Source organism: Eriocheir sinensis, chromosome 6, assembly GCF_024679095.1.
Source record: "Eriocheir sinensis breed Jianghai 21 chromosome 6, ASM2467909v1, whole genome shotgun sequence".
Taxonomy (NCBI): domain Eukaryota; kingdom Metazoa; phylum Arthropoda; class Malacostraca; order Decapoda; family Varunidae; genus Eriocheir; species Eriocheir sinensis.
Window position 1 is genome coordinate 21300508 of NC_066514.1, and position 21852 is coordinate 21322359.

At 41.8% G+C, this 21852-nt stretch overlaps 1 protein-coding gene across 1 annotated transcript in view; it reads right to left on the bottom strand.

Moving 5' to 3' along the window:
• LOC126990040 (E3 ubiquitin-protein ligase UBR4-like) overlaps positions 1-7462 on the bottom strand; it is a 120442-nt gene extending 112980 nt beyond the window's left edge. Inside the window, exons 1-6 of the mRNA XM_050848608.1 lie at positions 7238-7462; positions 6649-6830; positions 3136-3238; positions 2848-2988; positions 2407-2625; positions 104-241 (exon numbers count right to left, since the gene is read on the bottom strand). Of these exons, the coding sequence (XP_050704565.1) occupies positions 104-241; positions 2407-2625; positions 2848-2988; positions 3136-3238; positions 6649-6782 (735 nt within the window). The 5' untranslated portion in view covers positions 6783-6830; positions 7238-7462. The remainder of the gene's footprint in view (positions 1-103; positions 242-2406; positions 2626-2847; positions 2989-3135; positions 3239-6648; positions 6831-7237) is intronic.
• Positions 7463-21852: the final 14390 nt, after the last annotated feature.

Below are 21852 nucleotides of genomic sequence, written 5' to 3' on the forward strand. Positions count from 1 at the left end.
TATTAACTGAAATGAATACTCCATCAACCTTATCTCCATAATAAATATTTTGGAGGATGACAAAACAAATGGAAAAGTATAAAAAATCCATTAAAGTCCTCACCATTTGAGTAATCTGTGATGGTGAGGATGGACGGCGTCTCAGTGAAGAAGGTAAGAGTGGCTCTACCCCAAATGCAGCTGGCCCACTGGAGGAGCCTGTGCCATCTTCATAGGAAGCTGGGCTGCGTTTCACCAATGCCTGAAATCAAAGAGTAAAAATGAAATTACACCACAAATAAAGGTAAAGGTAAAGTTGGGGGCATATGCTGTAGCAGCGCGTGGCCTCGGTGCTCATCTCCGTAACATTGGCCCTTGAGCCTGTGGTGGGAGGGAGCCCATTACCCCGGGACACAGGACCAGCGTGACATCCGGGTTTACCTTCCCCAGGTTTCCCCAGGTACCCATTTATCGACCAGCCTGAGAGGGAGGATGACCAGCTGGGTGAGCTGCACGCTGACTGAACGGACCGGGATTCGAACCCAGGCCCGCAGAGTAGAAGCCAGGCACGCTGACCACTAGACCATGGAGGCGTATAACCAAATAACCAAAGTATAAACTGAATATTGTATGAGTTTGCACAAAAAAATGATTCATATTAATCTGAAATAGGCAACCAATCTATCTGTTCCTCAGGTGACTCAGTAGCATTTGTCAGGCTTCTCCTGATTAGCTCTGTGACATGTTTCTGTAGTAATTGCCTAAGTTCACCTCTTACTCATGATACAGTTTTCATTGGCACCATCAGACAACCAGTTTGGTAAATTTTGATGAGCACAGGTGAAAGAACAGCTCTGAATGTTTGACCTCTTCACTGTGGGCAGGCAAGCAGTGCACACATCACATATTCAAATTTTGAAACGCTTCTAGTTGGAAAGTTTGGTTTAGTCGGCGCAACATCTGTGGTCATATGCCGGAGAGAGACAGAAGGGGAAGGAATTATAGGAGAAGGGAACAGATCCCAGGAGACGGGACACAACCCCCGATTAATACCTGGTACCCATTCACTGCTGGGTGGACAGGGGCATAGGGTATCGGAAAAGCTGCCCAAATTTCTCCACTCAGCCCAGGAATCGAACCCGGGCTCTCTCAGTTGTGAGTCAAGTGTGCTAACCACTGCACCATGAAGCCCCCTTGAAACGCTTCTAAATATAACAACATATTAGGCCATAAAACTTATCATGTATTACATATAAAAATGAAAACTTAAAAGGTGAACATATTCACTGATAGTTTTCTGATGGATAAATAATGATGCAAATAAACTTGCAGTACTACCATGTAGATGACATGTTTTCACTGAAATGTTTCCCCTTATATTACTACCTCCCTTATATTACTTTCCCCTTATATTACTTTCCTCCTCCACTGGTTGGGAGTGGAGGAGGAGAGAGGGGTAGGGAGAGGAGATAAGGAGGTGGAAGGGAAAAAAGGAGGGAGGAGGAAAGGGAGGGAAATAGGAGAGTTGCAGTGGTTACAGTTCGGAGAGGAAGGGGTCAAAGAGAGGTGGGGAGAGGAGATACAGAGGAAGAAAGAAGGGAAGGAGGATAGGGAGTGAGACAGGATAGATGGGGTACTGCGGACATCTCTCCTTGAGGTTCTGGCAAGAGAGTATTGCCAATTGCAATATTTACAACTATTTGGTCAAAGAATCAGTCAGGTGATAGGTGAAGCTATGCAAAAAATGCCGCTGTATTGGACAAGAACATCCACCAGTTATTTGTCCGTAGATTTTCCGCGCCAAATTTAGTGGAGAACCCACTCAATTGGCAATCCTGTGTTGTGAGAAATATTATTGGAACACTCTCATACGCGGGAGATTTGAGTGCGGGTGGAGCTCGCAACGAGCGTTTAGCACCACCAGCAAATACGCCTAACGCTCGCTGCGAGCGTTTATCAATGAAAGGGTTAAGGAGTTTAAGAAATAGTTACACTGAAATTGTAAACTGGAGACATAGAACAAAAATGAATGGAAACACCTTGGAAAGGTCTATGTCCTCTACTGAAATGTTACAGGATGTTGCTGGAAAGTTTGGAAAGTTTGGTTTAGTCGGCACAACATCTGTGGTCATATGCCGGAGAGAGACAGAAGGGGAAGGAATTATAGGAGAAGGGAACAGATCCCAGGAGATGGGACACAACCCCCGATTAATACCTGGTACCCATTCACTGCTGGGTGGACAGGGGCGTAGGGTATCGGAAAAGCCGCCCAAATTTTTCCACTCCATCTGGGAATTGAACCCGGCCTCTCTCGGTTGTGAGCCGAGTGTGCTAACCACTGCACCACAAAGCCCCCTGGATATTGCTGGAGCTGACGATGATCCCCCCTCCCCAAAAGCAAACAGTGAACCCTGAAGAGACACGTACCTGACACGACCCATCCTCCTTTGCTCCACAGTCACAGAAGAACGCACCATACTTGGAGTAAGTCACGTCATGACCACGGTGACACACCCGTGCACACACTGTGCACACCCCAACACCATCTACCATGCGGCAGGTATGGCAGTGGTACCAGTGCTGATGCATAAACTCCTTCTGGGTGAGGGTGAACGTGCAAAGCTTGTTGCACATACTGTCTTCATCCTGTTAAATATACAAGTGAAGGGTAATTTCCTCTCCTCATCAGAAGCATTATTAAATACCATGAGACACATGCAAAAAAAATTTAAAACAATTGTAAAGGGATGTTAGAAATACTACTGAAAAGTGATTTTAAGTGGTAAGTACTTAAGTTCTCAAGAGCTGCCTTGAATAAACAACCTCACTGTACATCATTGTGTAGCAAATTAATATTCTCACACTTACCGAGTCCTCCCCAGCGCTATCCTCCTCTTCCTGGGTGAGGTCATCCACCCAATCAGAGTCATTGTCAACTGTGAGGTCAAGTTCATATGGGGGAGAGGTCATGCCACTGCGATAAGCCACGGCCCAGCGTTCACTGTTTACCTGCACGGACATTTATGAGAGGTAAGCAATTTGCACCAATATTACTCAATAAAATCATTAGCACCTCAACCATAAACAGGTGCCATGAATTCACACACACAAAGAAAAAGGAATATCACAATTTCCTTAAAAGGAATTTCAGCTTACCTTGAGGGCTGCCACTACATCACTGACGTATGTCAAGAGATGACACATAGCTTCCAGCAACTCCTTGTCATTCTTCCCTGATAAAACTTGTATGCACTGAACACTGAAATAATAAAAACAACCGTTTAAACACACACACACACACATACACACATTTTATATATATATATATATATATATATATATATATATATATATATATATATATATATATATATATATATATATATATATATATATATATATATATATATACTGTATTAGACAGCTTATAAGATGCACCTTTTCTCCAAAAAAAAGTCCATGAAAATCAGCGTGCATCTTATAAGGTCAATGTTCAGCTTTGCGACACCAGCTAGTGAAGTTTTAGTGCAACAAAGGCACTTGAATTAAACTGTAAATCTCTGCAAAAGTAAACAAGGTGACGATCACTTTTACAGCAACAACGGCAACTCTTTTCTAAAGTAACAGTGTATAACAGAAGTAGTTCTTACCAATACTTCATATAAAATGACACCAGTGAGGAAGAAAATTAAGTGACTTAATGCTTGTACCAAAACAAACTAGTGGACGGTTGTGCACCAAACCTGACAACACACGCAAGACACGCTACGTTCCCTTAGTACAGTGCTGTCCAAACCTTTTTGCCTGTTATACCATTTATTACCTTCTCCTACTGTTACATACCCCCCATGGCTGATTAAACTCAATTATATTATATTATATTAATATTATATATATTATATTTAGGTACACATACATTACGCATCCTCCCTAGGTACCCTTCCCTCCCTCTCTCTTTTCCTTCACATGGGAAGTTTCTGCTGTATTTACCTACTTGTAGCTTCACAGGGCTTACGCTCGTGTGGTCCCATATCCGTATCTGTATTTGTCCAACTTTTCCTTAAAGTTTTGCACACTCTTCGCCAATACTACATCCTCACTTAGTCTGTTCCAAACCTCTATATTTCTTTGCAGGAAGCTATATTTCTTTATGTCTCTCAAGCATCTTCCCTTCCTCAATTTTTTACTGTGTCCTCTTATGCTCCTGGTGTTTATTCCTTCTCTTAGTAGTAACTCCTCATTATCTACATCTTCCAATTTGTTCAATAATTTATAAATTAGTATTAGGTCTCCCCTTTCTCTTCTTTGTTGTATTGTTAGTAGCCCCTTTACTCACTTTACCATAAGCATGGTTAAATCCTTCTTTCATATGTTGGACTTATCCGCATTTCTTGTTCCGCCCTCACTCCCGCAGGAGTGCTAGCAGACCCGCACGCCTTCTCCATGGGGACGGAGCCCTGGTCGCCTAGTCCAGTCTGGATTTAGGCAGTCATCAAGGCTTAAGCTTGGGTTTGCACTGTGTGTTTCATTTAAACAGTCCTTTGACACTCCCGACATTTAAACCTGCACTGCCTTGACTCTCGTCACTTTAATATGGTCTGCTGCGCTCGGCAAGAATGTTGACGTGCCAGTTGTACTGCGAAGCACACAGCTTTCCTGCGAACCTTCGCACCAGGGCGTCAATATCGTTGCTACGTGCAAGCTGGGGTGCGCCTTACGGGTGCGGTATGCCGCCCAGGCAGAGCTTAGGCCTTCGAGGCATCGTGCGGGCAATTTGAATGACTTTTGGCAGCACGCGACAATTTTTTTGAATTTTTTGGAAAAAAATAAAATATTTTTTAAAACTCCCGGATACGGGCGAGGTCAGATACGATGCACCTGGATAACTGAGGGTTTACTGTATGTGTATCTGCCTAACTTTTGTCTAAATCTAACAACCAGTAATATAGCTACTATAGTCAGTTCCACGAGAGCTGGCAGAGATTTTCCTTCAGGGATGGACTCGTGGACTTGGCATCGTTGTCTGAGTGATGGTCTCTGCACTGCTCATTGGCAGTTGTTTACTAGATCCAAGCTGCGGCAATTTCGTTTGCTGTGACAAGCCTACTGCCTCTTGCTTTCTGCTACCTCGTAAAATCAACACTATTGGTATATAAATGTACTTATTCTTATGATCACTCTTCTTTATGGCTATTTATCAGTTTATTACCCACAAATAAAGGAAATATATTGCAGGATTAATGCAAACACGATGAAAGAGAAGGTTGTTGTCTTCGGCCGGTGTTTACGTTATGACTACGTAGCATCACTATACATTATGACTAAGCCAGGACTAAAAATATACCAAGGAATCTTAAAATAAATGAGTTGACGAATGACATTGTGTAGACTGTAGCCTGGCACTTTGTATGATATTACTGGATTGATGTTTATTGGTGCAATCAAGGGTTTTAGTAGGAATACAAAGTCAATTTTATGCACTTAAGAACAAGTTAAGAATTGGCCAATGAGCACGCAGTACTGTCACCCATGCAATGGTACAGGTAACTCTCGATTTACACGCATTTGGTTTACACGTTTTTTAAATAACGCGGGGTCCAAAATCCAAATAAATGTTTAATTTACACGTTTTTTTCACTTATACGCGATATTTTATGGAGTGGCCACCAAATGTCTCACGCAACTGGACTCACACGGCGCCGCGGCCACACAGCTGAGCTCAGTTCTTCCTGCGCGCCACTTGAACAACAATACAGTACCCACGCTGCCACGCTACTCAACAACAACAACACCCTTACTGCTGTGCTACCACGAGGGGAAGGGCAGCCAGAAGAGGAACCACGAAAGGGAGAGGAGTCAGAGTGATACAGTAGGCAATAAAGGTACAATTCTACCTCTTGTTTGATTTACATTGTTTTTGATTTACACGACCTCTTCAAGGACACAATACTCACATAAATCAAGAGTTACCTGTACCAAATCCACGAGTCCATCCTTGAAAGATTTGGCCTGCCAGGTCTGGTGGAACCGACTAAAGTACTATACATTACAAAAAACAATTCATGCCTTCATATAGTTATCCTCCTACCCACAATAACATAATCACCTGATTTTACATTCAAAGTTACTGTTTAACCTGGTAGCAGCGGGGATCATGTTTCTTAATGGTCCCTCCAAGCGAGAAAAATGAGAAAAAATCACCCCTCACACAAACCATTTCATAATACATATCAAACCATTTGCGATCAGAGTATTTATCATCTATTTTGGGGGGTTTATATCATGCACAAATATGGCCCGTCGCTGCTACACGGTAAAGCCACAAATTTGGCCCGTCACTGCTACACAGTAAAGCCACAAATTTGGCCCGTCGCTGCTACACGGTAAAGCCACAAATTTGGCCCGTCGCTGCTGCACAGTAAACCCAAAAATTTAGCCCGTCGCTGCTACACAGTAAAGCCACAAATTTGGCCCGTCGCTGCTACCGGGTTAAGGCTCATACACTTGAGAGGTTATACACAATATCATAGCTGAAGAAAAGAATGTTTGTGTTGGCTGCACTCTACTGCCTTCTTTGTTTTTACAGAGTTCAAATGCAGCATATGGAAAATGAGACTAAAATAATGATAACAATAGTGGTAATAGTAGTCACAACAGTCTATTACTTACCACTGAGTGACCCAGAGAGTGGCTGCCTTGAAGAGTGTAACATGACCAGTGCCTGAGCCAGCACTAGCCAGAGAGGACATGATGGTCAGTAGGTGGGTCATGCTGGCAAGGCCCTCACTGCCACCACAGACCATGGAGGAGCCCAGTGGCACCAAGGATCGCAACAGCCCATGGGCCACCTCCTGTATAACATGTACAAAGGAGCATCAGTATCATCAAATAAAGAGTGATGAAAATGGTCAGGTTCCTGGTTCCTGATTCTGCATTTATATTCCCCATTTTCTTAATCAGAGAAAGACACATAGGTTGGTATTACAAGCACTTTCAATTCTCACATCAATTATTTCTAAAGGTCAAAGAGGGGGTCAGTTGGGTTCTAATGAGTGTTTCTTCAGGTTCACGGTACGGAAGAAGGGTCAAACTACCACCAGGGTCATAAAACTACTCCTGGAAACGCCCACAACTCCTACGAAAGCCTTGTCAATTATGTGTTCTTGGGCTGCGACATGTCTTGTAATGCGACCCTTACACTTGCATGTTTAGGTTATTATATACACAAAAAGAATAATTTAATCTTTTTTTACTGTACCTCTGCATTCTGAGTATGCTGAGTTATGATGTAGGCTGTGAGGGTCCTCAGTAACTGCCAGCTTGTTGGTGTGACCTCAGCATCAGTTGTTGGTGGAGAGGCAAGCAAATGAGTGGAGAGCCAGCTTTGTAGGATGCCAGACTCAAGCCAAGAACCGACAGAAATTCTACTGCACACTGAGGCAAGGGTGTGGTCAGAAGGATTCTTTTCCGCTGCAAGTAAAAGAAACATGGCTAGATTTGAAAGGTTCTCCAAGATAAACCAAGTGTTAGAAGTCTTAATTATGACTGCTCTGTAATCTGAAGACTGTAGCACCTTAGGTCACTGCAGAACTGTTGATCATAAACTAAGTGTTAGAAGTCTTAATCATGACTGCTCTGTAATCTGAAGACTGTAGCACCTTAGGTCACTGCAGAACTGTTGATCATAAACTAAGTGTTTGAAGTCTTAATTATGACTGCTCTGTAATCTGAAGACTGTAGCACCTTAGGTCACTGCAGAACTGTTGATCATAAACTAAGTGTTAGAAGTCTTAATTATGACTGCTCTGTAATCTGAAGACTGTAGCACCTTAGGTCACAGCAGAGCTGTTGATCATAAACTAAGTGTTTGAAGTCTTAATCAGAGGTGGGCAAGTGCGGTACTTGGTGCGGTAGTGCAGCAGTACCGCATCACAAAAAAAGTACCACACTACCGCAAACTTTCTGAAAATACCGCACTACCGCGGACCACACTAAAATATCCTGCGGTACTTTTTGCGGTACTTAGGATTTTTTTTTTTTTTTTTTAGTGAATCGGTAACGGTCATCAGAATCAGTGATCCAATCATTCTGACTTTTCAGTTATTATTCAAAATTAAATACTAAATGAATAACTCAGTAAATCTGTTCTTCACTCAACCCAAGGCGGCGCACCATGACTGCCTCTGACGATGACTGTACATGGCAGTGTACAACAGTACAAGCAAGCACTAACATGATCGCCGCTCAATTTCATGTCCCGTACAAATTTCTCTTTGATGCATAACATAGACCATATTTAATGAAGAGATTTTTTATTCTCTTTTTCTATTACTCTCTCAGTCCCACACGTCCTCTGCGTGTATCGAAACGCATGAGAAATTAGTCACAACAAGGAGAGGGTATTCCCCGGCTGCCTCGGATTGAACCCGTGACCAGCGTGACGGGAGAGCCACTCCTTACCGAGTCAGCCAGAGAGGTACCCCACTCGCTGAATGGGTTATGGGAGGCTCGCTCATCAGGCCGTCGCCACACTACACATAGTACATAATATATCTGTTTTTTTAATTTCATTGTAGCTTCTCTATTTTGTCATTCACTCTCTCTCTCTCTCTCTCTCTCTCTCTCTCTCTCTCTCTCTCTCTTCAATGTAGCCAAGATCAATATTGTTTGATAATAATAATAATAATAATAGTAATAATAATTTATCATTATTATTATTATTATTATTATCTTCTCGTTGAAATTTCCACGTGGTTTCTTCGCTGAGGCCTGAGACACCAGGGCTTAGAGCTTTCCTGTTGTTAAGGTCTCGCTAATAACAGTTGCAGTTGATGTGTTTTGTCTTAATATGTTGGACAGTTTGAATAATGTTTCACTCTTCCTGTCATGACTTTCCTATATTTGTAATCTTTCATTTTCACTCAAACGCTGGAGACCTCTCTTCCTCCCCTTCTTCCCTTCCCCTTCACTCCCCCATATCCCTGCAGCTGCACCACCCTCCTTCCTTCCTTCCTACTCTCACATGACGCTGATCTCCTCCTCCCCCTTCCCTGTCCCCTCCTTCCTCTCTCGGAAAATTGCATTCCCTTCCCTCCTCCTCCTCCCCTTCCCGTCCTCTACTCCTCTCTCCCTCCCTTCCTCCTCCCTTACCTCCCTCTCTCCCTTCCCCAGCCCTCCTTTATTTATTTATTAGTTAGTCAATGGATAGCCAGGATAGGCACTGAAGTATTTTTTTTTTATACCGACTAGTGACTACCACAACTGCAGTACCGCACACCGCGTACCACACTGGGAAAGAAGAAAAATGGGACCGCACTACCACAACCACACTACTCCGGAAAAAGTACCGCACTACTCCGGAAAAAGTACCACACTACCACAACCGCACTACTCCGGAAAAAGTACCACACTACCACAACCCCACTACTCCGGAAAAAGTACCACACTACCACAACCACACTACTCCGGAAAAAGTACCGCACTACCACAACCGCACTACTCCGGAAAAAGTACCACACTACCGCAAACCCACTACTCCAGAAAAAGTACCACACTACCGCAACCACTACTCCGGAAAAAGTACCACACTACCACAACCACACTACTCCGGAAAAAGTACCACACTACCACAACCACACTACTCCGGAAAAAGTACCACACTAACCCAACCACACTACTCCGGAAAAAGTACCACACTACCACAACCACACTACTCCGGAAAAAGTACCACACTACCACAACCACACTACTCCGGAAAAAGTACCGCACTACCACAACCACACTACTCCGGAAAAAGTACCACACTACCACAACCACACTACTCTGGAAAAAGTACCGCACTACCACAACCACACTACTCCAGAAAAAGTACCACACTACCACAACCACACTACTTCGGAAAAAGTACCGCACTACCACAACCGCACTACTCCGGAAAAAGTACCGCACTACCACAACCGCACTACTCTGGAAAAAGTACCACACTACCACAACCGCACTACTCCGGAAAAAGTACCGCACTACCACAACCACACTACTCTGGAAAAAGTACCGCACTACGACAACCGCACTACTGATTTTTCATTACCGCGCCCACCTCTGGTCTTAATTATGACTGTTCTATAATCTGCAGCACCTTAGGCAACTGCAGAACTGTTGAACATATATGTTTGGGTACACAATTCTTTAAAAGGGAAAAGCTCAATACTTGAGCAGTTCCTCTGATGGGACAAAATGGAGTTGTTGAGCATGCAAGTCTGAATACTAATGCAAACTGATCATATAGAGTTAAAGGAACCACCATATTTATGAAGAATTTGGAAGTGGATATGTCATACATTTATAAGACAAACAAATATATGCAGTTGTTAAAAATGACAATATATTTTTTGCATATTTGTCCATATTTGTTCAAGTTGAAACCATTAAAATGCATAGATATTAATCTGTTTATCAAAAGTAACTTTATATATATCTATATATATATATATATATATATATATATATATATATATATATATATATATATATATATATATATATATATATATATATATATATAAAATTAAAGTATTACTGATAGAAAGGATGAAATTTTTGAAATGCTGGTGATCATAAATTCTGGACCTCTTTGATTGACTGAGGTAGAGCCACAATGTGTGTATTTGTTGTGACACACGATGAGTAGGATCAATTTTCATGTGGAGAAAACCATTTTATTGTAAGAGATGCATTTACTTAGCCTTTATAAGAGTTAAATTCAGTTACTCACCAAGCTGGAACAGCTTGATGAAAAATTTTATAATATGGGTTGGAAGGCTGCAGGACTTGACATTTCCACTAATAGGAGGGCTGAGGAGGACTGATGAGAAGCGGGACTCAGCCAAGAACTTGTCCAGCGCCAACTTCCCAGCCGGCAACTCAAGTAACTCCTCCAGCACTGATATACATCCTTCCAAGATCTGTTCATCCACAACTCTGCAAAAACATTGCTCAGTCAGTTTTAGTGATCCATTCAAGGCAATATTACCCACCATCCCAACAAATGTATACAGTAAAGTTACATTATTCTGAAATCCACTAAAATGAAAGTCAAAACAATCTAGATACTTCAAGAGACAAAATAATAATAATAATAATAATAATAATAATAATAATAATAATAATAATAATAATAATATTAACTCCCTGGCCATCCCCAGCGACCAAGCCTCACCATTCTTGACCTGACCTGCATGACTCACCACATCTGAATTTGCCTGAGGGTCCTGGCATTCCAGCAGTCGGTCACCATATTTTATCAAAATTATGTCGCTTCACATGTCCTCCTCCTCTCCTCTGCTTATTCACACTTTCCTTTCAATTGCATCACACTATTCATTATTTAAATCAATCAAAATTTGTGCCTTCGTCGTATACTACAGTGGTAACTTTTGGCAATTTTTAGAGTGAAAAAAGTGTGTTATACGCTGCAAAATGCGGCAAATACCTAACTGCATTACATAACTTACAGACCTTTTAGATATCCAGTAAAAGCATTTTGAAACACTATGAAGCAGTTATATTTCCCCTTACATGGCCTTGCAGGTAAGTGCAGAGTTGGCGAGAAAAGGAAGGATGTAAGAAGAGTTCCTGGCCCGTATCAAGAGTCATGAAGGTCGAGCCGCGTACCTTCCCTTCGACAATGTAGGCACGGCCTCGGACTGTGCCTTCAATACATACTACAAATCGCTCGGGAAGGTAAAGTAGGATATGATGCACATACACACAGTGCAGCCTACTTTCCACCTACCAAATATAATGCAAGCACACACATACACACACACATCAGGATAACAGGACAAACTATGAATTTGCTGAAGAACATAAGGACAGCATTTGTGTATTTGGACGAGGAGATGATGAAGAAAATAATAGTTACAATGATAAGGCCAAGGTTGGAGTATGCAGCAGTGGTCTGGTCTCCTCACGAAAAGAAGAACATAAGGAAGCTGGAAAGAGTGCAGAGAGTGGCAACTAAGATGGTACTGGAACTTAGAGATCGGACTTTTGAGGAGAGACTCAATAGCATGGGGCTCACAACCCTGGAGAGAAGAAGAGAAAGAGGAGACCTGATAGCGGTGTACAGGGTGGCGAGTGGAGTGGAGAATCTGGACAGAGAGGACCTGTGTGTGTGGAGCGAGGGAGAAACGAGAGGACATGGGAAGAAGTTGAGGGCGACCACGTGTAGGCGAGATGTGAAAAAGTTTAGCTTCCCAAACAGAAGCATTGAGCTGTGGAATAGACTGGAGGAGGAGGTGGTTTGTGCAAGAAACATTCATGATTTTAAGGAAAAGCTGGACAAGAGCGGATATGGAGATGGGACAGCGCGAGTGTAGCTCTTTTCCTGTATGTCACAACTAGGTAAATACACACACACACACACACACACACACACACACACACTACTAAGAGAGTGCAGCGAACAGTTAACAGAACCAATTCAGGACATTAAAAGTTGTTCAATCGACACTGGGACAATGGAAGAGGGCACATGTGGTCCCATTATATAAGAGTGGAAATAATCAAGAGCTTCTGAACTATAGACCGGTTTCCCTAACAATCATGTGCAAGCTGTGTGAGAAGGTAATTAAAAGATAGTGGGTAGACCATCTAAAAAGAGAGAGGATAAGTGAAAGTCAGTTTGGATTCAGAGAAGGTAAATCACGGGTCACAAATCTAATATGCTTTTACTCGAGTAACAGATATAGCGCAGGAGACGTATGTGCGGACTGCATATTTTTGGACCTAAAAAAAGACATCTGATAAAATTCAACGTAAGAGTTTGCTGTGGAAATTAGAAAATAAAGGAGGATTGGGGAGAAAAATGACAGAATGGATGAAAAATTACCTAACAGAGAAATCAGAACTGTCTTAAAATATGAGAAATCAGACTGAAGAACGGTCACAGGTGGAGTTCCACAGGGATCAGTGTTAGTGAATGATATTTTTAATATATAAAAATGATATGCCAGAGAAGTAATGAGTTACATGAGTATGTTTACAGATGAAGACAAACTGCTTAGTAAAATAAGAGATGAGGATGATTGTAATAAACTGCAAGATTTTAACCCGGTAGCAGCGATGGGCCAAATCTGTGACTTTACCGTGTAGCAGCGACGGGTCAAATTTGTGACTTTACCGTGTAGCAGTGATGGGTCAAATTTGTGACTTTACCGTGTAGCAGTGACGGGTCAAATTTGTGACTTTACCGTGTAGCAGCGATGGGCCAAATTTGTGACTTTACCGTGTAGCAGCGACGGGCCAAATTTGTGACTTTACCGTGTAGCAGCGACGGGCCAAATTTGTGACTTTACCGTGTAGCAGCGACGGGCCAAATTTGTGACTTTACCGTGTAGCAGCGACAGGCCAAATTTGTGACTTTACTGTGTAGCAGCGACGGGTCAAATTTGTGACTTTACTGTGTAGCAGCAACGGGCCAAATTTGTGACTTTACCGTGTAGCAGCGACGGACCAAATTTGTGACTTTACCGTGTAGCAGCGACGGACCAAATTTGTGACTTTACCGTGTAGCAGCGACGGACCAAATTTGTGACTTTACCGTGTAGCAGCGACGGACCAAATTTGTGACTTTACCGTGTAGCAGTGACGGGCCAAATTTGTGACTTTACTGTGTAGCAGCAACGGACCAAATTTGTGCCATGATGTAAACCCCCCAAAAATAGATGATACATAATCTGATCACAAATGCTTTGATATATTTTATGAAATGGTTTATGTGAGGGGTGATTTTTTCTCATTTTTCTCGCTTGAAGGGACCATTAAGGAACATGATCCCCGCTGCTACTGGGCTAATGAGATTCATGAATGGAGTAAGGAATGGGAAATGGAGTTCAATGAAAAGAAGAGTCACAATGTTAATGGGCAAGAGTAAAAATAGACCAAGTGGAGTGTATAAGATGGGAGGGACAATCATCGACCCAGTGAAGGAAGAAAAAGACTTAGGAATTATAATACAAGAAACACCAACACCTGAGAAGCATATAAACAAGATATTTGGAAAAAACATTCAGCCTGCTGCAAAATATTAGTGGCATTTCACTTATTGGATAGGGATATGATGAAGAAAATAATTACAACATTGATTAGTTAGGTTAAAGTATGAGGCAGTTGTCTAGTCACCCCAGTGCAATCGAAGAGGGCACATGTGGTCCCATTATATAAGAGGAAAAGTTTGGAAAGTTTTGTTTAGTCGGCGCAACATCTGTGGTCGTATGCCGGAGAGAGACAGAAGGGGAAGGAATTTTAAAAGGGAACAGATCCCAGGAGATGGGACACAACCCCCAATTAGCACCTGGTACCCATTCACTGCTGGGTGGACAGAGGCGTAGGGTATCGGAAAAGCCGCCCAAATTTTTCCACTCCGCCCGGGAATCGAACCCGGGCTCTCTCGGTTGTGAGCCAAGTGTGCTAACCACTGCACCACGAAGCCCCGTTTATATAAGACCCTTGGTCCACCCCACACATCAAACAGCAGCCAGATGAGGGCTTAGTATAACATTCTGGGAGTGGAAGCTAGTGAGCGACCTCACAGAGACCCAAACACATGGCTATATTTGTGTTGTGACAATTTGTTAGAGTTATTTGATGCCCTAAAATGTTCCACGATAAATTTCGTCGAAGGCGAGACTGATACACACAAAGCAGATACTCAGTAAATATTGTAATATAAATAAAATAAAAAAATTTAAAAGTCCAATTTTGCTTGATTTAACAAGGCATTCCCTCAAGCAAAAGAATGATTTTTAGCGAAAAGCTTCCAAAGGTCATTTACTTTCTCTCATTTACAAATAAATAAATCAACAGTCAACTACAATTTTATTAACAATAGTGTCTTTTATTATATTGGAGTGTAACTGTTACAAGTCCAAGAGAAAAACTGGTAATTTACGATAATTGAAAAAAAAAGTTCAAGCTTTGTGAACCAAAAGACTTACGGTGGCTGACAACGCTGAATATGCCCCATTGTTTATCAAATTTAAATCTGAAAAACCAAATGCTAAAAAGTATATTTACCCTTCATAACTGGCAGCAGACTGGAGGAGGCTCTCAACATGGGACAATAATTGTGAGAAAAGTGTAAGCTGGAATGGGTCAGGAGAGGTTGAAGAGTCCCCTCCTTCTTGTGGGGGTATCAAACGATCCAAAGCTGTTGACAGAGACTGTGACACATGTTCACATGTAGCATCTGCTGACAGGCTAATGAGAACATTGGTCAGCAGTCCACCTGTCTTCTCATCATCACTGCACCACCTACAGAAATGAGGAAAAAAATAATTATAATAACAGAAATGAAGTGTACAATAATCAAGTTAATAATTAGTACAGGTACCGTATTTCACGGCGTATAATGCACGCTGGCATATAACGTGCACACCAAACTTTAAGACAACAATTTTGAAAAAAAAAAAGTTCTTAAAATGCTCAGAAATATGTACGGTTAAAGAACATTGACGATGTACAGTTTTCCGAAATTTATATGTTTTTGGTGTAATCTGTACAGCTTGAATTGACAAGTGTCCTTGAGTAAAGCAATGAAAATGGCGGCCGGGCTGGTGTTGTGAGAAATACATCCCTGTACATACTGATGATGCACAGCTTCTGAGATCATAATTAGCATATTATTCTCACCATCACTCGTAGTTTATGACAGACAACTTGGCAAGACACAATTCACACGGTTCTGGTGACACGCGGCATGCAGCTGTTTGTTGTGTGGGTGTGCTTGTGTGGTTTTTAAACAATGCAAATGGCGGCCGGGCTGCTGTTGCGTGAAATAACTCCTCATACAAGACTCATGATGTACAGTTTCTGATATCATATTTACCCCATTATTCTCACTAATATTAGTAATTAATAATGAACACATGGATTTTTTTTTTCCAATATGATTTTTTATGTAGCTTAATGCTCGAATTGGCAACAGTGCTCCTTAGTCATCAAAACAATGCAAATGGCGGCCGGGTCGTGTCAGTGCCTGACTTAGAAGCGGGATAATAACAAGGCATGGGCGATCCTCCACCGATTTCATTTTTGTATAGTATTTATTTGATCACCCACCTCTCAAAGGCAGCCAGATGCAGACACGATGATGATGATGATAATGATGATGACAGTGATGGTGTTACGACAACGCTGACAAAACATTGTGAAGAGTTCTTTGTACAGGTTCAATATTTAGCATGAGTAAACTCTTCTTGATAATTATCTTACTTACCCTGCAAGGTCTGTAGCAAAGGTGACTAAGGTGTGCATGACATGTTTCAAGGCCAGGTTGATGGTGAAGGAAGGCTGGGCAGACAGCGTGCCTACGTGACCCATTACAACACCAGACACGTAGCTTTCTCCAGGCAATACATCTCCACTCAAGCTGCTTTGCTGAAAGAAAAAAATATATATATATATATATATATATATATATATATATATATATATATATATATATATATATATATATATATATATATATATATATATATATATATATATATATATATATATATATATATATATATATATATATATATATATATAGAAATCTATCTATCTAGTTGTCTACCAGCCTCTCTATTTATACCAACATATATTGGAGTAGGTAGGTCAGATACCTCCTGCAACGGGCCCAAGCCACTCCCAGTGAGGTACATATGGGGAACAAGGGTTGCTGCAAGCAAGTGATGATGCTAATAATAATAATAATAATAATAATAATAATAATAATAATAATAATAATGATAAAAATAGTCAACCCTCGGTTTACGAGTGCCGTAGTTAACGAGTGTTTTGATTTATGAAGAAAAAAATATCACAAACCAAGCCTTGGTTTACGAGCGGTGACTTGATATACGAGCATCCTGTTTGTACAGGTCTTTTTTTTTTTTAATTATCGCCACCTCAAGGGTGGGGACACGGGCTACATGGAGGCAAATGGGGTCATACGTGTATGTCTCTCCGAGGAGGGACCACAGACCCTTGCCTGGGGAAGGCTCATGAAGGGGAGAGGAGGATGCCAATAGACTGACTATTGGCTGACGTCAGCCTAACCGACCAAGTCGGTCTTTCGACGAGGACTGGCGTGTCTCTTTGTACAAGTCGAGGACATGAACATGGGTTCCCTTCGTTCACCGCAAGACGAAAATGCTCAGTGATGAGAACAATATAAATAGTCTCAGTTAGGGTTGCCACTTTGAGTTAAAAAAAATTTAGGAAGGCATCTTCCCATTCTCCAACACAGAACGAATCCATATTTTAAGGAACGGGTGGCAACCCTAATATTTCTCTAGCCGCTGCTGGTGAAGGCAGAAGGAAGGGGGGGGACGTTACGACGTGTATTTTACACATATTTCAGGACGAACTTTGACAAACATAATTATATGGACGGGTTCTGTGGTTCACCGAAAAATGCGCTCACTAGTTTTAAAGTACTGAATTTTATCTGCTTAACAATTCAGAGCCAAATACGGAACAAATGCCGTTCCCTATTTTAACCTGGTAGCAGTGACGGGCCAAATTTGTGCCATGATATAAACCCCCCAAAATAGATGATACATAATCTGATCAGAAATGCTTTGATATATATTATGAGATGGTTTGTATGAGGGGTGATTTTTTCTCATTTTTCTCGCTTGGAGGGACCATTAAGAAACATGATCCCCACTGCTACCAGTTTAAGGAAAGGGTGGCATGTTGACAATCCTAGTCTCAGTCCGTGTTGTAAACTAGTAGAGATAATATCCGTACACTCGTGTCCGACTGCATTTGTGCCCTGGTGTGCGATCTCAGTGTTTTCAGCAGTGCAGTGTGTGTTCTTTGTGTGGTAACAATGTCCCCAAGAAAGATAGTGAAAAGGGATGGTGCTGCAAGGAAGAAAACAAGAATGGCTGATACTGTGCTCGCAACAGTAACGGGGTGCGAGCCTCGGCAGCTTGTGTGCCCTCCTGGATGTGACTGTGATTCCCGCTTGCCCTCTATTTCACACAATATGTCTGGTTAGCTTCACGTTGGTGGTCGAACGCAGTTCCGGTGCCTCGAGAATAGGGAAACTGTGGCTTCTAAACCCCGGTGCAGAGCCTACACCTCAAGCATAATTACCAGTTGCGGGAGTCTCCGTAACAACCGTGACACTTTGATTTGCGTTTTATATTATTTATTATTGATATTAGTTAGTAAAATTAATTCTGGATAAAATAATATGTAAAATGATTTTTATATAATTTTTTTTAGATATGGGATGCATTAATGGGATTTATATTAATTTCAATGGGGAAATTCGTTTTGCTTTACGAGAGTTTTGGTGTGCCAGCAAAATTTTGGAATGAATTAACCCTTAGAGTATGGGTGGCGATATATTTCTCTGGATGGTGTGCACGGGGAAAATTTAGACATTTAAAAGAGGTGGAAATGGTGTCTTTCTTCTTTGCAATAATTGTATATTCATTTAGTATATATGGTGGTGCAATAAAACTTCTCTCATAATAATAACAAATAAGTTATGACAGCCAAAAATATTGCGCATTTTCTCGTGGCCGTGACGTGTCGAGTGGGAGCACCCCACGCTCTCTCTCTCTCTCTCTACCTACTTGCCCCTCCCTCCTCTGTCAATGTCACTACCATAGCAGTCATCAGAGTCACTGTCACTTTGATTCACCCGCGGTCTACTTCCGCCCAGAGCAGAGGAGCTGCTTGAGGCGTCGAGACATGACAGATGTATTCTGAACAAAAGTGGAAAATGATCTGTGGCCTTCGGTAGGGTGCGCGCTGAGACAAATGAGAGTGTGTACGGATGCCAGATGCCTCCACCATTCTTCTGAGTCAAGAACTGGTGGTATATTTGAAACGTAGGGAGCGTAGAGTGTGAGGATTATATATATGATCCCCGTACGGGTGTGGTGTGTGGTAGTGCACTTATATATACGATCGCCGTAATGTAAGGGTTAAGCTCATAAACCAAAGTATGACTGTCTTAATAATAATAATAATAATAATAATAATAATAATAATAACTTAATAACAATAATAATGAAAGTTTTTTTTCAGTCTTAGCAGCCATTCAACTGAAAACATTCATAATACAGATACAGCAAACCCTCAGTTTAAGTACCGGTCTTAACAGATTTTGAATTGAATGAATGAGGTCGGAGGGCCAGAAATCCACGGGAATGGACCGAGAATAGTTTTTGAACCAACCGCGCCCGGTAACTGCAATGGCATCTGCTAGCCATCTCACCCTCCTCCCTTTATCAGACCTTCCATCCATTCCTTACTGTAGTCTTTTTCAGCCCACAAGATGAAATATTTTCCTCCTTGTGGTTTCCATTCAAATGAAGAATGTATTTACACCACAAGAAAGTGTTATGTATCAATCCAGGATGTAAATGAACTTATAGAAAATAGCCAAGTGTTTGTGAGTGTCGGTGAGGAGTTTAGAGCAACGCATTACAATATTTATGAAAGTTGGGGAGAAAGGCAGTGAGTGCTCCATGCCTTTGCCTGCCCGTGGTAATGGGCAGTCACCTGCACACCACTACAGCAAGGCTTGTGTCACACAGGGTTTTTCTCCTCCATTGGAGGTAGGCACAACCAGCAACTCCAATTTCTCTGGGTGTGCACCACATGACCAAGGTCAATTCCTCGTATCCACAACATAAACAAGCCAGTCACCCTGTATACACATGGCACCAGCTGCAAAAACAGCTGTTTCAGCTTGTGCTGCTGTTACTCAAGTTGTGGAGTTGTTTCTACAGTTAAATGGAAGTAAGAACCAGTTGTGGGTACAGTCATGGCTTCTTTTAAATTCTTTTTTAGCAAAGTTTTCGTGCCTGTGGTCCCACAGTAAAGGGCGTTCTCTACCTTGTCAATTAAATAGTAGACAAAGCAGCTCTGACCACCAACCACAACAACCTCCTTGTTTACAAACAGTGTTCAGTCGATGGTACATCCCCTCAGATAACACCTGAGCAGAGTTGGTCTTGGTCTTGACTCAGGTGCCTGGCCAACAATGACATCCTGGAAAAACTTGCCAATGTCGCCACTGCTACCATCAAAAAGGAAATCCCACACTCACTAATGTACTGCAGGCAACACTACGTGGCTTTTGGATCAACTAAATGCAGGGCAGGCTTACTCTGGAGGTGGGAGAAGTGTGGCACAAGTATTTAAAATATAACACCAGTCAGGTATTTGGAAATTTTCAATGATTTTTCTAGTAAGTTTTTCTATCTTTAACCCCTTCAACATGAGGACTCGTATACTGCGTTCTGGCTCGCTTTAGCCAATGTACACGTTATTTTATCTCTATATTTATGCTTACATCTCAAAATTATCAATTAATTTGTTTCTTTATGTGCACCATTTAATTCTGCATGTTTTCATATATAATACATGATGATTGTGTTGAGTTTATGGCTGAAAACTTGTTATATTCAATAGTGACATTTGAAATTTGGCGCGCACAGCGATCCCAGATACGGCACAGGGCGCTGTTTAGGCCCAACCGTAGTGAAGGGTTTCCAGATACCTGAGGGCACGATGGCTGGAGTCTTACTGTATTCAGATTCACATTCTCAAAAAGTTGAGATATTTGTATTCTCATTTATATGCTCAGCTCTTGAAGTATTCATATTCCCATTCAAATATATAACTCTTGTATTCACTCTATCCTTGCTACACTTACCCATGCGTGGGCAGCTGGGAAGTCTGTCATGGTGTTTGCATTCCAGTTGTCAAGCACAGTCTTCAGTGGTGCAGGAAGAGCAGAGCGGTTTAAAAGGGGAGAGTGACGACTGGCTCGAGGTAGGTGGCTTGCAGATACAGCGAGCACAGAGCAGTATGCATCCAGGGCCTCTGGAGGAAGTTTGCTGCCTTCTTCTAAAACACTGTTCATGTGCTGCAGCAAACTCCACCTGGAAAAAAAAAATTTAGTTCAACATACTAATTTTGTTTTTACAGCTCTAACCCCTAAAGGACGTGCTAGAGGGCAATTATCTGATCGCAGGGCGTGTGCCACGTTGATAAAATTTGGATAATAAGGTGTTCTTGATCAATGCACTGCCTGGCAATTTAGGACAAAAACAAGATTGTTCACAGTGCTTTTACATCACCAAACTTTCATTTACATGATGAAACAAACTACAAGTTCTTCAGTTGCAGAATAGCGGATATATGATGTTGGGAAGTACAAATTTTGGCGGGACAGCAGATGACAGGAATTCCCGCACACCGTCTTTCCGCCTTTCTCCACCCGAGCGGAAATTCCCACGAGCCGTCCTTTAACCCCTTCATCACAGACACATATACGGCGTCCTTGCGTGCCCCATACCATATCCGAAGAGGCGCATACTGTGTCCTGGCTCACTTAAGCCAGCATATGAGTTATTTCTTCCCGGATATTGTACGATTGTTTTTAGGAAGTAGGTCAGACATGATACAGTGTCTTCTTTGACTTTCAATGTTATTATTGTGTAGTAACGTAAGTGTGTCTTGCGCGTATTTGTACTGGAAAGTAACAATTGATTCTAACAGAAAATATAAAAAAATAATGAGAAAGAAATGTTAGGGTAGCAATGTTCTATACTAAAGAATAAAAGAAAATGACAAGAGAACATTGAACCAAATAGCAAATAAGTATAAATGATGTGTGTGTATGTGTGTGGATTTCATCTTCCTTCAAGTTCCCAAGTGGAGCTGGCCAGTGCATTGTCTCACCAGGAGGCTCTGTGACGCAGGCTTGTGTGGGAGCTGCGGCCTCCCCCTCACATCCATCCTGCTGTCTCTGTTCTCTTTCTTCCATCCTTCCTTCCTTATACCTCCTCCCAG